The sequence below is a fragment of the Cydia fagiglandana genome, chromosome 15, assembly GCF_963556715.1.
Source record: "Cydia fagiglandana chromosome 15, ilCydFagi1.1, whole genome shotgun sequence".
Taxonomy (NCBI): Eukaryota; Metazoa; Arthropoda; class Insecta; order Lepidoptera; family Tortricidae; genus Cydia; species Cydia fagiglandana.
The window spans coordinates 18,113,495-18,129,207 of record NC_085946.1 but is presented as its reverse complement, the minus strand read 5'-3'; the positions used below and the strand labels follow the sequence as shown (position 1 = coordinate 18,129,207).

Genomic DNA, 15,713 nt, shown 5'->3' with positions numbered 1-15,713 from the left:
AACCTTGGTTTACGGGACATATTTAAACTCGGTTTTTACTTCCTAGTTACTAAACTACAAAGACTGTTCGATTGCCCAATCTACTATTAAATCTGTCATTTTAGTACCTATCGAGGTGTCAGTGGCGGAGTTTCCCTAAGGCCAAGTAGGCCCGGGCCTAGGGCGGCAAGATATTAGGGGCGGCAAATTATGACAAAAAAATCGCTGATGATAACAAGAAATAACTCAAAACGTAATCAATATGTTGGGTGCTGAGAAAGGGGCGGCTACAGGGCCTGAGGCCGCAAATACTGCAAATCCGCCAGTGCGAGGTGTAAAAAAATACCTTAGAGGGAGCTAGTGTCTGTCTTGTCGACATAGACTAGACCGAGACCGAGTTTAGAGCAATTATTTCATGCAACCGATGATGCCAAAAATGCGGGGGTGCGCGGGACGAGGTGAGCGAAGTCCCGTGCCGTGATTGGTCCGTTCAAAGACACGGACGTCAGACATAGACACTTTCGACTCGAACATGGAGTAAAATTACCGTATGCGTGGCAGAGGGGGTAGCGCGACTATGCTATTTAAGTCTGGTGGATGTTTTGTCTGTGCTTGTAGATTAGCTTAAAGGTTGGTGGAGTAAGTAGGTACAGTCAGCTTCAAAGATAGTATGGCCAAATTTATACCGATAACCATGGTGGTGGTGTACTGACACGATTAGGTACACGTCCTTTTTTACATACCTAAACAGAGGTGATTTTCTGACCGCATTCTGACCTTCTTCGGCCATGTTTCTCGTCGTGGTAATGACTCCATAGAGCGTCTCGTAGTGCAGGGAAAGGTCGAAGGCACCAGGCCACGTGGTAGATCACCAATGAGATGGACAGACCAGATAAAGGCCGCAACTAAGTGCTCGGTTTACGAATGTACCCGGAAAGCTGCAGTCCGCGACGAATGGCGCCGTATTAGCAAGATCATCACTCATCGATATTTACAATGATGACCACGACCACTCTGGCAAGAGTGTACCGACTAAGAAGAAGAACAGAGGTGTTCCGGTATATTCCCGTCACTATATATTTAAGCATATCTGTCTAACCCCTTAGCCAATATCTTTAATGCCGGCTGTACACACTCGTCGAGATTGCGAGACTCGCGGCAAAAGACCGACCCAATCGAAATAGGTCAGCCCAGATAGAGGTTACGTTATGTACCTATGTCAAAATACGGTCGAATTGATACTTTCTCCTTTTTTTGAAGTCGGTTAATAAGCAGTGCGCGTAGGTACGTAGAAATGAATATTGATACAAGTTGTCTAAGTAAGTATTAAGTGTTATTTTTTTAGTTTCTTAAGGCAATTTGTGACGTTCCACGGAAAAAGATACCTTATGGCGGCTAGCGCTTATGTCGCATAGCGCCGCAATAATATTGGAGCGACGTTAATAATAGCGTAAGCGTCAACCGCCATAAGGTACCTTTACGGACGTCACATTTATAAAGACTAGGTTGTGACTAGGCCACCAACGCTTCTCAAGAATTTGAGCTTTCTCATAGTTTGCTAAGCAGTGACATCACCCTCTGGCTTGCGACTGCAATCGGAATAATAGTCCCGTGAGTATCGATCTGTGACAGCGGCTGTGCGCAGAACACAGCTTCCCTGTTAAGGGGCCGCACCACTAAGAGAAATGTATTTTGCCGTAAAGTGTACCTGCTTTGCTCCAAATCATTTATTCCAACCATGGTATTACAAGATGTTCTTTAATTTTAGTCAGTACAGATATTAAGAACTATAATAAGAACTATCACGACGATAGTTATATTCTGAAAATTATTGGTAATGTTAATGAGTACGTTTTGTCCCGTGTCCAAACATATTGTTCCTCTGTAAAGACAGATTTTAACTAAACAGCCTACCTATGTTTAGCTAAAATCGATAACAACGTAACGTGAAAGTATGTTCTAACATATATACAGTAAAACCGCTTAAAAAATTTGAAGAACCCTCGACAAAAAACTCATCTTATTAACGGTGAAAAACGCGTGGAAACAAGCTGTGTAACAATAAAACTTTTAAACGCTATTTTTAAAAGTTCTTAAACATAGCGTTTGGTGAAGCGATAAATATACATAATATGTATACTGTAGGTTCCATACTTTTAAATGAAATAAAAAAACCAACACAACATACGCCTTAAGCCCATCTCCTTAATTTAACGAGTAACGACGCCCCCTTAACAGTTTCAGCAACAGTCAACCTCGCAGCGCGGCCCCTGACAGCCGAGATGCCGTCGAGCTGGTGACCAGCGGAGCCTGTCAGCGGTCAGTCAGTCAGTAGTCAGTCAGCTTAGCATGGGGAAGTGACTTATACGTGGAGTGGGCATACCATGGTATGGGTGGTTTTGGTGTTCTGAGTTTTTTTTTTGTGTGTGGAGTGAATTGTGATTGTGTGATAGATGTGTCTTTACATTTGTGATGTCTTTACATCGGTATTCGGCCGAATGTTGCCTACTATTCGGCCGAATACCGAATATCTGTTGCACCTACCTAAAAAGAAAAATTACACAAAAAAAAATAACCAAACACTTGGTATATTTAATTTTTAAAATGTATTCTTGGAAAGTAGGTAGTTAAATACGAAGGCACGTTTTTGAGTATTTATTGATTACAAAATATTTTATTTTTATCATGGGTCGGATTTGATTGACTCTAACTACATTCATTAATTCTGTTCAACATAAAAATATATCTTAGCAAACGTTGTGCTTTGTTGGCAAACAGTTTTCATAATAATTAGGACTCAAAATTTTCGCATGTCATGCCGAATATTCGGTTACCGAATATTCGGTATTCGGCCGAGAGAGGACCCGAATATTCGGTATTCGGCCAAATTCACTATTCGGGGCATCTCTAGTTTAGAGTAAATGTGATTATAATGATTATATTATGTATAATTTAATTACGCTCAGCCGTCTGTCTGCTAATGATATCAATGTTTCAAGATGCAATGATTTTTTTATTTTATTTATGTATAGTCACGGAATTTGAAGGTTTTTCACTGTTGAACCTTTGTGCCATTGTAGTGTTCCGGTTTGACTGAAATAAGAAAAAAATATTAATAATGACGGTAAATAAAAAAAATCTGAATAATGAGTTAAGGTTACTGTAGGACCTACTTACTTTATAAAACAGATTTAAGTTTCATATTAAATTCTTAAAAAATGCTAACATCATTAGTAGGTATAATATATACCAAAGTACTTAAAACATATGCAGGCAAGGTTGTGGAACATTTCTAGAGACTGAGCTGAAAGTATAGTATTATCTAAGTTATCTACAATGGAGTTATTATAATCGTAAAGCTGGATTAAACATTAAAACCAAATCATTAAAATTAAATATTTTTATATCAGTGGCAACCCTACAAAGCTATTTCCATTTTAAATTGACACATGTCATGTCAATCATTTGATCTACTTGCTAGGGTTGAAACACACAGATTTTGGCACTACACTCTTTTTGTTTGGGCAGTCGTGTAAAAAGGGTTAATATTAACGTAATTAATTGTAAAGTTACCATTAAGTGAAAAATAAAGTACTCGTACGTAACCTAAATAATTCCCCGTTTGCTAACGCCTCCCCTCATTCTGTTCCACCCGATATAACTACACAAACACAAACACCGAAGCGACGATAAAGCCCATTACAGTCGCTCGTATCGTATGTCGTTTATCGTCGCGAATAACATCCGAGTATGTTCCCTCGCGCATTTATGTCCTTAGACTAGGAATCCTCTAGACCGAGTTTAGAGAAATTATTTCACGCAACCGATGATGCCAAAAATGCGGGGGTGCGCGGGACGAGGTGAGCGAAATCCCGTGGCGTGATTGGTCCGTTTAAAGACACGGACGTCACACAAAGACACTTTCGACTCGAAAATGGAGTAAAACTACCGTATGCGTGGCAGAGGGGGTAGCGCGACTACGGAGGATGTTTTGTCTGTGTTTATGTGGGAATATGGCGTTGGCGGCAGTTTAGCCGTAGCGATATGCGTCTTAAATGCTGCCATCTTACTGATGTATTAAGGTTTATTCCAGATATTTCTACAGCATTGTAGCAAAATCCTAATGAGAACCAGAAGCTGTTTATTTGTTGTAGGTATTTGTAACTCTTTAGATACTCTATAAAATTTCTCCACTTTCCCCTACCAAGAGTGTACCTACGGGAGCTGCTCTCAGGTGGATAAAAAACTGGCGATGTCACGTGATGTCATTGTGATATTTCCTTAATAGTCCGGGAGCCGGCTGCATGAAACAAACCTCATCAAAAAATAGAATATACCTACCCTGTAGAGGTACCTGACATTTAGTAGATTCCAACGCACTTGGTCGGCCTAGGCTTAACCTGGCAGATTTTGTACAAATGGCAAAAACGTTGGACAAAAATTCATCAAAAAAAAACCTCATCGAAAAATAGAATGAAACTTGTATGGTAGGATACCTGACCTTGAGGACAGTAAAAAAAAAGTGGTCGGCCTCACCTTAGCCTGGCAGTTTTTGCAGTCCGACCAGATTTATTGGGTCACGTGAGAGCTACAATTTACCTCATCGAAAAATAGAATGAAACAAACGGATTATAATAGCTAAAATAAGCCTGTCGACGTATGTCTTGGTCGGCCTCACCTTAACCTGGCAGTTTTTGCAGTCCGACCAGATTTATAAAAAAATCATCAAAATTTTTTTATCGAAAAATCGTATGAAACTTGTATGGTACGATAGCTGCCTTTGAGAACAGTAAAAAAAAAAGTGGTCGGCCAAATCCTGTGTTGGCAGGTTCCTGTGTCCGACCAATTTTGTGGTACCACGTAAGAGCTACAATTTACCTCATCGAAAAATAGAATGAAACAAACGGATTATAATAGCTAAAATAAGCCTGTTGACGTATGTCTTGGTCGGCCTCACCTTAACCTGGCAGTTTTTGCAGTCCGACCAAATTTATAAAAAAAACATCAAAAAATTTTTATCGAAAAATCGTATGAAACTTGTATGGTAAGATAGCTGCCTTTGAGGACAGTAAAAAAAAAGTGGTCGGCCAAATCCTTTGTTGGCAGGTTCCTGTGTCCGACCAATTTTGTGGTACCACGTGAGAGCTACAATTTACCTCAACGAAAAATAGAATGAAACAAACGGATAATAATAGCTCAAATACGCCTGTTGACGTAGGTCTTGGTCGGCCTCACCTTAACCTGGCAGTTTTTGCAGTCCGACCAAATTTATAAAAAAACCATCAAAATTTTTTTATCGAAAAATCGTATGAAACTTGTATGGTACGATAGCTGCCTTTGAGGACAGTAAAAAAAAAGTGGTCGGCCAAATCCTGTGTTGGCAGGTTCCTCTGTCCGACCAATTTTGTGGTACCACGTGAGAGCTACAATTTACCTCATCGAAAAATAGAATGAAACAAACGGATTATAATAGCTAAAATAAGCCTGTTGACGTATGTCTTGGTCGGCCTCACCTTAACCTGGCAGTTTTTGCAGTCCGACCAAATTTATGAAAAAATCATCAAAATTTTTTTATCGAAAAATCGCATGAAACTTGTATGGTACGATAGCTGCCTTTGAGGACAGTAAAAAAAAAATGGTCGGCCAAATCCTGTGTTTGCAGGTTCCTGTGTCCGACCAATTTTGTGGTACCACGTGAGAGCTACAATTTACCTCATCAAAAAATAGAATGAAACAAACGGATTATAATAGCTTAAATAAGCCTGTTGACGTATGTCTTGGTCGGCCTCACCTTAACCTGGCAGTTTTTGCAGTCCGGCCAAATTTTTAAAAATAACATCAAAAAATTTTTATCGAAAAATCGTGTGAAACTTGTATGGTACGATAGCTGCCTTTGAGGACAGTAATAAAAAAGTGGTTGGCCAAATCCTGTGTTGGCAGGTTCCTGTGTCCGACCAATTTTGTGGTACCACGTGAGAGCTACAATTTACCTCATCGAAAAATAGAATGAAACAAACGGATTATAATACCTAAAATAAACCTGTTGACGTATGGCTTGATCGGCCTCACCGTAGCCTGGCAGTTTTTGCAGTCCGACCAAATTTGTGATACCACGTGACAGCTAGAATAGGACCACACATGCTGTATTCCATACGCATCATGACTTTGTGTACCTATCTGATGGGCGGGCGTATATGAAACGCCTTCTTGTACGTGCAGGTGATCCAGGTATACACCAAAGCTTAGTTTTCAATCGAACACTTGTAATATAAGAGGAAAAACTGCACGTGATCCTTCCAAAATTTAAATAAATGGTAAAATGTTCCTCCACGATGTTCTCAACGGGCATCTAGACTGCGTTGGATTGCTGTCACAGTTAGGGCTCCGCGCTCCCACGCGCCGAACTCGTCACACCACACTATTCCATATTCCCTGTCATCGTGCCAATTATGGCCAAAATTCTATTCTATTAAATTCTGAGTAGAATCGCACGTACCTATAATAAATCGTTCCAAAACATTGACCCTTTCTTCTCCTCCAGACGTGTTTTCAAATCACAAATTGCAAAGCAACTTTCCTGGTAGTCACGCACTATCACACCCACTTACACACATACACCCACCCACTCACACACACACACACACACACACACACACGAACACATAAATTCCAATAAATGCATACAAACTAATAGATTCGCTCGTTTATGTAGGTACTGTATGTATTTTTATTTTACTATTTTTTATTTATTGTTTACGCAAAATTAGAGCTATACCTACTATTTTTGGATTTTTTTTCCAGTTCACAGTTATTATTAATTTTTTCTCTTTTTCCTTGTACCTTAAAGACTTACAAATTAAGTTATATTTACGATTCTTGTACAGCACAAGTTACAAGTCTACCCACAGATGATTTTTTATTATGTATAAATTACAGGAAGTTCTGTTATTGGCTATGCTATAAGTTCTCATGTTTTTTGTATATTATTTAATGTAAACGCTGTTGAACTTCTCAATAAATATAAATAAATAAAAATACACAAGATAACCTCACATATATTAAGTGATTATCTTATTGTTATTTCTTCGACTCGCAAAGGCGTTATGTGTCCTTCAAACCATTTGATCTTATACATTTCATCTCTTATTGTCCAGCCACAATGTGTTGCATCAAATTTGATGCAAGTGGATTCTGCCGCACACTGCCACATTGAATTTATGAAAGCCGCCCGTAACAAGCCATACGTCAACAGGGTTATTTTAGCTATTATAATCCTTTCATTCTATTTTTCGATGTGGTAAATTGTAACTCTCACGTGGTACCACAAAATTGGTCGGAGACAGGAACCTGCCAACACAGGATTTGGCCGACCATTTTTTTTTACTGTCCTCAAAGGCAGCTATCGTACCATACAAGTTTCATACGATTTTTCGATATAAATTTTTTGATGATTTTTTCATAAATTTGGTCGGACTGCAAAAACTGCCAGGTTAAGGTAAGGCCGACCAAGACATACGTCAACAGGCTTATTTTAGCTATTATAATCCGTTTATTTCATTCTATTTTTCGATGAGGTAAATTGTAGCTCTCACGTGGTACCACAAAATTGGTCGGACAGAGGAACCTGCCAACACAGGATTTGGGCGACCACTTTTTTTTTACTGTCCTCAAAGGCAGCTATCGTACCATACAAGTTTCATACGATTTTTCGATGAAAAAAAATTGATGATTTTTTTATAAATTTGGTCGGACTGCAAAAACTGCCAGGCTAAGGTGAGGCCGACCACTTTTTTTTTACTGTCCTCAAGGTCAGGTATCCTACCATACAAGTTTCATTCTATTTTTCGATGAGGTTTTTTTTGATGAATTTTTGTCCAACGTTTTTGCCATTTGTACAAAATCTGCCAGGTTAAGCCTAGGCCGACCAAGTGCGTTGGAATCTACTAAATGTCAGGTACCTCTACAGGGTAGGTATATTCTATTTTTTGATGAGGTTTGTTTCATGCAGCCGGCTCCCGGACTATAATATCAAATCTTAACCACTAAATACATAATAAAAACTATAAAGACAAGCTAAAAGATCTTTAACCTCCTCGTAAAATATTTTTTTGACCTCATCTTAGATTTTGACCTTGATCAGGCGTGACTCACTCCGCGATTTCGTCGCTTTGCTACAGGTAGCTAAAAGTACATCCGTTCCACCCCAATTTTGGGGAAAGCCATAAGCCGCGCGTGGCGCTGTCGCCGCCATAGGTATCTGTGACGCGTTTTGTTAGAGAGCGAGTCTTCTGTACCTAGTACTATTATTAATTATGTGCCTTGATACAGGCAAGGATGGAGCTGCCGGTGCTGGATAAGTTCTGCTTCATCTTCCACCTGAGGACAGGATGCATCACCATGGGCATCATGAACTCCGTAAGTGTTTCACACAGATTTCATTAACTCTGAAGAGAAACACTAGGATCCACCACCGTCCTTTACAAAAGGCATTTACCATAGATCTCGTCGTACCGTACCCTTTACCTACAACTAATACCTATTTAATGAAAGTCTATAATATTTGAATGCTCCTCCATCACGCACTAATGACGGATTTTAATGAGATTCGGCTTAGGTACAAAAGTCAGTGTCTATCCCCACAGTCTCCACATCATCCCCACAGTCATGTCCATGCCTCTATGGGGATGTTATGGGGAATTTACTTAAAGGGAGAGATCTTGACTAAAAATGACTAAACATCGTTGTTGCTACTACGTACGATGCGGGTCCGGGCCGATGCTTACTTTTTTTGAGTTCCATCATTTTCAGTTTAACGTCCTCCTAGCCTAGTCGGTAGTGACCCTGCCTACGAAGCAGGAGGTTCCGGGTTCGAATCCTGGTAAGGGCATTTATTTGTGTGTTCATCACAAATATTTGTTCCTGAGTTATGGATGTCTATGTATATAAGTATTTATATATATGTGTATATTATATATATCGTCGACTAGTACCCACAACACAAGCCTGTGTAAAATTGTTCTATAGATAGATAGATAGATAGATAATTTCTTTATTCATACCCACAACATACACGGCATTGAAAAAGTACAAGACAAGAACATGCAAAACAACTTAATTACTAAAAACTATTAACTATTACACTAAAAAATTATGAAGCCATGTGTCGTGGCACAGAAAAGGCGCTGGCTCAGCATTGTGATGCGGCAAGCCACATCGCTGGTATTCTGCCAGTACCTTACATACAAATATGCAACGCTTATTTAAAAAACAGTTGGTACGAGAAATATAAGACAAAAAAAACTACTGTGCAATTTGTGTGTGATGTGTACATTATTGTGTGAGTGTATGTGTGTGTGTGTATCTTTGGACATTTGGTAACGTTATAGTATTAAAAAGTGCGGTTGGCTAAGTAAAAAGTAATTTAAGGAGAAAAAGAAAAAGAAGGGAGCAAGAGTGAGCTTAAGGCATATGCTATTTAAAATTGTTGCTATAATATTCAATATTTATTTATTTTATTTATTTATTTATCATTATCTGTATTAACCTCACTGTAAACTACCTTCCAGGTCATAACCTTCGTGCTGGCCGTGATCCTGATCACCTTCGCGGTGGATATCAAGGCAGCATCGGAGTCCAAGTCTGAGGATGCTGTGTCTTCCGTGGTGTACACCATAGTGGTGCTGATGGTGGTGCTGCTGCTGATCAAGTTTGTGTTGGATATGGTCTTCGTGTATGCTGTTTATAAGGTAAGGGGTATTTGATTACACAAACGGGTCTATCTCGATATAATTTCACTGTTTTTACCTTAAATTCCGACGTTTCAGCTGAGTTGCAAATGAAATTATATCGCGGTAGACCCGTTTGTGTAATTAAATATTTGTACAAAATGCGAGAGTTTACAGTGTAAGGTAAGGTAAACGAAACGTACTAGTGCTCGACACGCTCATGCCCAATAAATGGCACCTTTCTGTCACCTCTATTGACAGTGACATAAGCTTCAAGATGACATGTACTGGGACCGCGTCGAGCACCAGTGCGTTTACCTTAACGGGTATTTTCTTTCAATGCACAATATATCCTGCACCAAACAGTTTCTGTTTAACCCAATGGTTGACTGGTAGAGAACGCCTTAAGGCGTTAAGTCTGCCATTTGTACTCTTTCTTGCAAATTTGTGGCTGTTCTATCCAATGGATTTCCCCATCATCAAACATTTTCACCCCAATGCCCAATTTTACGATTATTTTTTGAGACCCGGCAGAAAAAATACACTCGTACAGAAATATATCGAACTACCCAACATTAATTAAAATTCAGATTAAAACTCAACTCCTACCGACTTGCTGAATTTGAAACACTCAAAAAAACCTATTCTCTGTAGAATCTAGAGAAAATCTATTCTATTAGAAAATCTATATCAAAAAAATACTCCAGAGGCGTTATCATGGTCGCATTATTATCACCTGTCATGCCATGCGTCACTTTCACACTTACGTATTTGTTAGAACTTGACAGGCATGGTGACAAATGATAAAAAGCCGACCACCTTAGCCCTAATCGCTGCCACTAATCATCTACCTACTTAAAGCAGAGTCCCTAGATACAGTGTACTTAATTAAGTAAATGGGCTAAGGTCGAGGAAGATAGCGAATGATCTCATCTAAGGGTCACTTTATGGGGCACGCTAATTTCATCCTCGCTCAACGACGCTACAAAAGTTACGGACACTTAAGCTTTTATACGAGATGGCCGATTCAGATTTATCAACTTGTTACGGTTTTGATGCGACCTTGAGGATCGCTCACGCTGAAATGTGTATGCGAAATGAAGTGAAATTGGTGATCTAGTATATTTTGGTTAGAGATGCGCAAAACGCTTCACTGAGTTGAAAAGATTGATTCATATATTTCGCTCGCGTTGATATATATCACTCATTTCGCTCACTTCGCTCGGTGGGTCTGTAGAATATATTGTTCAAGAGTGAGGAGAGGGAAATGTCAATCAATCAAATACACACAGCCATAAGTGCGACCAAGATGACGAATCACGCGATACGATCCCACCATGCCTTCCCGAATTCTCCCGAGCCCTCCGAATTCTTCCGAACCTATTCGCATCGTCTTCGTTCCTCGATAGTATGGCTCGACCGGCTCATTCGATTCATGTGTGGGAAAGAGCGTGCAAGGAATACTGAGATAGATGAGCAACTGAGCGAGGAGTTGAAGAGTGAGCGAGTTCAATCAAAAGATATAGTTCATTTAAATCGCTCACTCGCCGTGAATGACACATGTCTACTTCTGGTTCCAGGAGAAGAGCAGTTTAATGAAGAAGTACTGCATCTTCTGGGTGGTGTTCCTGGTGCTGTTCATCATCGGCTTCCTCAAGAGCCTGTTCCACATGGGCGCGGGGCACGTCATCGCGCAGATCCTCTTCCTAGGTGAGATATTACTATATTACCAGCCATCCTGTGTATACAGGGTGCTAGGGACGTGTAAACATGAAGAGGAGCGGTCTGGAGCAGTACTGCATCTTCTGGGTGGTGTTCCTGGTGCTGTTCATCATCGGCTTCCTCAAGAGCCTGTTCCACATGGGCGCGGGGCACGTCATCGCGCAGATCCTCTTCTTAGGTGAGATATTACTATATTACCCTGTGTATACAGGGTGGCATGGTGGACTTTAAAGCATGGGCATCCGCCTTTCATCGCTCAGATTTTCCTTCCTAGGTGCAAATTATATAATATAATTATCATCGTGCATTTAAACGAACAATGCAAGACATTTTTGATAAAAAAAGGCGAACAATATTTTAAATTTTATCGTAGCTACTTAAAAGAAATTGCGTTATTTGTCTCATAACATAATAAGTAAATCAATTTATAACAGAAATATATGTATTTAAAGTATTTACAGTACGACATAAAATAGTAGTATTTAATAAAACGGAACTAAAAAGATTTCATGCTAATGTTAAAGCATTTTCGTCAAAAATGTGACAGTTAAGTAGGAGATGGGGTTGGCGCCATGGGCGCCCCCTTATTTATTTTTTACTATTTTATGTCGCACTCGCATTGTAATAAAGACTGTCACAAGAATACGAAGTACTTGAATTTTTTTGCCGATTATGCAAAAAAACTAAAATTATAAGATTTATCCAGCATTAACCATACGGTCTTTATTTTTCAGCCGAAAATTTCTACTACATCGTCGTGATTCGAAGTTATCTGATTTCTATTCACGAAGACGGAATGTTGTAAGTATATCCATCTCGTTCACACTTACCCTTTAAAGAACGAGGGAGCGAGATGGCACGACCATGGACCAGGAGCTTGTTGAAACTGCGAGTAAAATAATGTAACATAGAAACCTTTTCACTTGTCATGTGTAAGCTCTGTCTCTCTCGGACCATAGTTAATAGAATGAGACAGATGCTTTTATTGCGTGACAAGTGAAGGCTTTATGCATGCGAAAGACGAGTATGTAATAAAGACTTTTATAGAGTATTAGCAAGTTGTACTTAAAGCAGAATCAATACATTGAAGTTAGAAATAAAACTAACACCGACGGTACCGTAAAATGGTCCTACCTACTTTACTATTCCTATTTTTAAACTATTCATTACTAAATGTATTCAGATGATTTAAGTTATTTTTATTTATTGTTTTTTGACTTGTTTTTGTACCATATATATGAATAAATATAAATAAATAAATTCAGATGATATTAAGATGAATAGAAGATAGATATATTGATTTTTGCAGTCTATATTAAATACTCGTCTTTGATGATAGGTGACGGAATAATCATCGAGACTAGAATTGTATCAGTTTTCTGTATCTTAATATCGCATGTGTATTTTTTATTAGTTTACAACCTCGGAAACTGTACTGTATGTATATTATATCATTTGATTGAATTTTATAACGTATTTTATCCTCGGATTTTATCCAACTGTAACAAGTATCTTATACACTTTCATTATTTTAATACTATTACAGATTTTTCTAAAGTTATATTCTATAAAATGAAGGAGTCCGAAACATTTTTCTGAAAATATTAATATATAGAAAATATATAAAATGTACGTAGTTTTGTAACTAGTTGAGTGTAAACATTGGTGTTGATATAAATATAAATATCATAGATGTTATTATTATTAAATAACTGATGTCTTATAGGAAGCGTTGGAATATAATGTAGATACGATTATTACTTTGTTAATAGATATAGATTGGCCTTTTTAGGGTTTTATGGTACCTAGATATTTTTTAGGAATATTCAATAATAATTTATATTTTTTAATCGGCATCAGCTCCTGGTAAAACGAAATTGTCAAAAGAACAAACGCCAACAAAATCTGGGGGCTCGGTAGTGTCTACGCCAAGTCAAGCAAATAATTTATACTCGATATTATTTGTTAGGTATTGTCTTAAATATTACTGGTTTCTACATGTTTTTGTAATAAATACATTCTGTAAAACTCTTATAATTATAATGGTTAGGACTATGAAGAAACTGTAAAACAAGCGTTACCTAAGATTGCACGACCCTGTTTTATAAAGAATGTGATGTTTCTGTTAAAATATCATCTTAACTTTATCAGAAGTTAAAAAATAACGTCATTTACTCGACAATTTTCTGGATTGCAACTTTAATAGGGCAAAAACCAGGAGCTGAAATTGAAACGTGTTCATTTCAAAATTGCATTTATTACTTTTCTACTGAAGACAACAAAATAATTAAATGAAATTATCAAAAAACTGGTTGTGAAACTCGAAGCTTAACCATATCAGTTGAAACGAAACTAATACAATAAATGTGTTGAATTTATTCTATTGTAAACAGTTGTAATATAACGAAGTTAATTTTAATTATAAGTATTGTCTTCCATTTGTTAGATATAAGGATATTTTTTTGATGTAGACAAAAAGCTCTTTCATACATTATTTTAGTTTTAACCTTTTTATTTTGTATTTAATGCAAGTTTTCATGTTTTTTTTTCACACACTTTTAAATTCATATCTTTTTAATTTAATTATTTATAGCTGTGCCTCCTGAGAATCTTAGAAATATAAACTAATAGAGTCTATTAGCATTTAAACCGTCGATCACATCAAAAACTACGAATATTTGATTTTCGCTTTTTAACGATTTGATACAAAAACAATCAGTTTTCTTTCCCCTTGATGTACTTATCTCGTTCCTGTCAGTATTTTTTTAAGAGTATATTACCATATTTCACTCATCTCTTTTGTGTGATCAGTCGTAGGCACCTACATCATTCCAAACATATCACGGTTGGCTGGCGACCTTATATCTCTCATATATAATGTGTCCGTCCTAATACTACAACCCATACACACCAACCAAAGAGACGCGATTTTCAATTAATAATCACATTTCAATTCAATTTTATAAATAGTACGCACTACGCATGTACCAATATACATACTGAAAGTGTAGATGCACGGCAGTGTCAGCCAAGTTTTGAGTTATATTGTTTAAGACACGTTGATGTACCAAATAAAAGAAGACAATAATACGTCCTTCGCTTTAATTAGTTTAGATTAATGTCCATATTATTCAATCGGAGAAGAAAACAGACTGTCTTTTATTTCTGATCTATAACAAAAGTGATAACCTTTTTTTAACCATTTTAGTAACTTTATTAGTTACTTATTCTGTAATGCATCTCGAAGATTTGTGACCGCTGGTAATTTACGTTTTTCCGACTTTTTATTTATTATTCACAACGACGGGACTTAAGTCCCATCTTAATAAATGACTTAAGTCCCATCGTTGTAAATAATAATGATTAAAAATCATGAAAGTTTAAATCAGTACTTGTTTTTTTATTTAATATCTCTAAAAAAATTTAATAAACAGTCCAGTTTCTTCTCAAAAATATAAAATCTTTCATATCTTTAGGCTTCTACTTCATTGGAGTCCTAGAACTTACCTATCTATTTAACATATCGTATGTATTTACTACAGACGCACATATACTTATAGATACTTACTATTCTCTGAACCCTTCTTATTGATGTATCTACCTATTTACCTATATTATATCTAGATATTTACGAGATACTTGAACTCATGTCTAGACAGAAATGTTTTATATGTGTGTTAAAGAATTAGAGGTGTATTCACACATACAATTCCTTCTTCCAATTCTTGGGATTCGTTGCCAAGCGGACCCCAGGGCATGAGCCGTGGCAAAATACCGGGACACCATTTTAAATATTGAATAACAATTTATTTTTTAAGACGAGTTTCAAAGGGTAGTGAAATTTGTATATTTTATATTCACTGTCTATATTGTTGTAACGATATGACCAATATATTTGTCTACTAAACTATTTCTCTCCTACTCGTATATCTATCTATGTGTGAGTACTCCTTTACATAAATGTGCCACTATCGATCAATTATGAACGCTTTAAATGTTGTACAATTATTATGACGTGTAATTTATTTTATAGGATTTTTGATGTTTGTGAACGTTGTACAAGGCTTTGTTAATTCATTGGGTATTAAATAAAAACGTTTAAATAAAATATCTCATTGTTTTATTGAAGTGCAATTGTTTATTTTCATTGTATAATAGCTTGTCCTTTTGTGTCATTAATTATTATTATACCTGCTACATAATTAAATAACTAAGAATAAAAGTCACAAAAGAACCCGGAAGTGCTGTCGTCCAAGTTCCAAATATTTTGAGGTTGTTGTATGGATA

General features: G+C 37.3%; 1 protein-coding gene across 1 annotated transcript; it reads left to right on the top strand.

Moving 5' to 3' along the window:
• Positions 1-8,301: 8,301 nt before the first annotated feature.
• Positions 8,302-12,320, top strand: LOC134671621 (uncharacterized; the record flags this gene model as incomplete). Its single annotated transcript, XM_063529480.1, has 4 exons — positions 8,302-8,394; positions 9,546-9,725; positions 11,285-11,414; positions 12,161-12,320. Coding segments are annotated over 4 exons (474 nt in total), but the record flags the coding sequence as incomplete, so codon positions are not given.
• Positions 12,321-15,713: the final 3,393 nt, after the last annotated feature.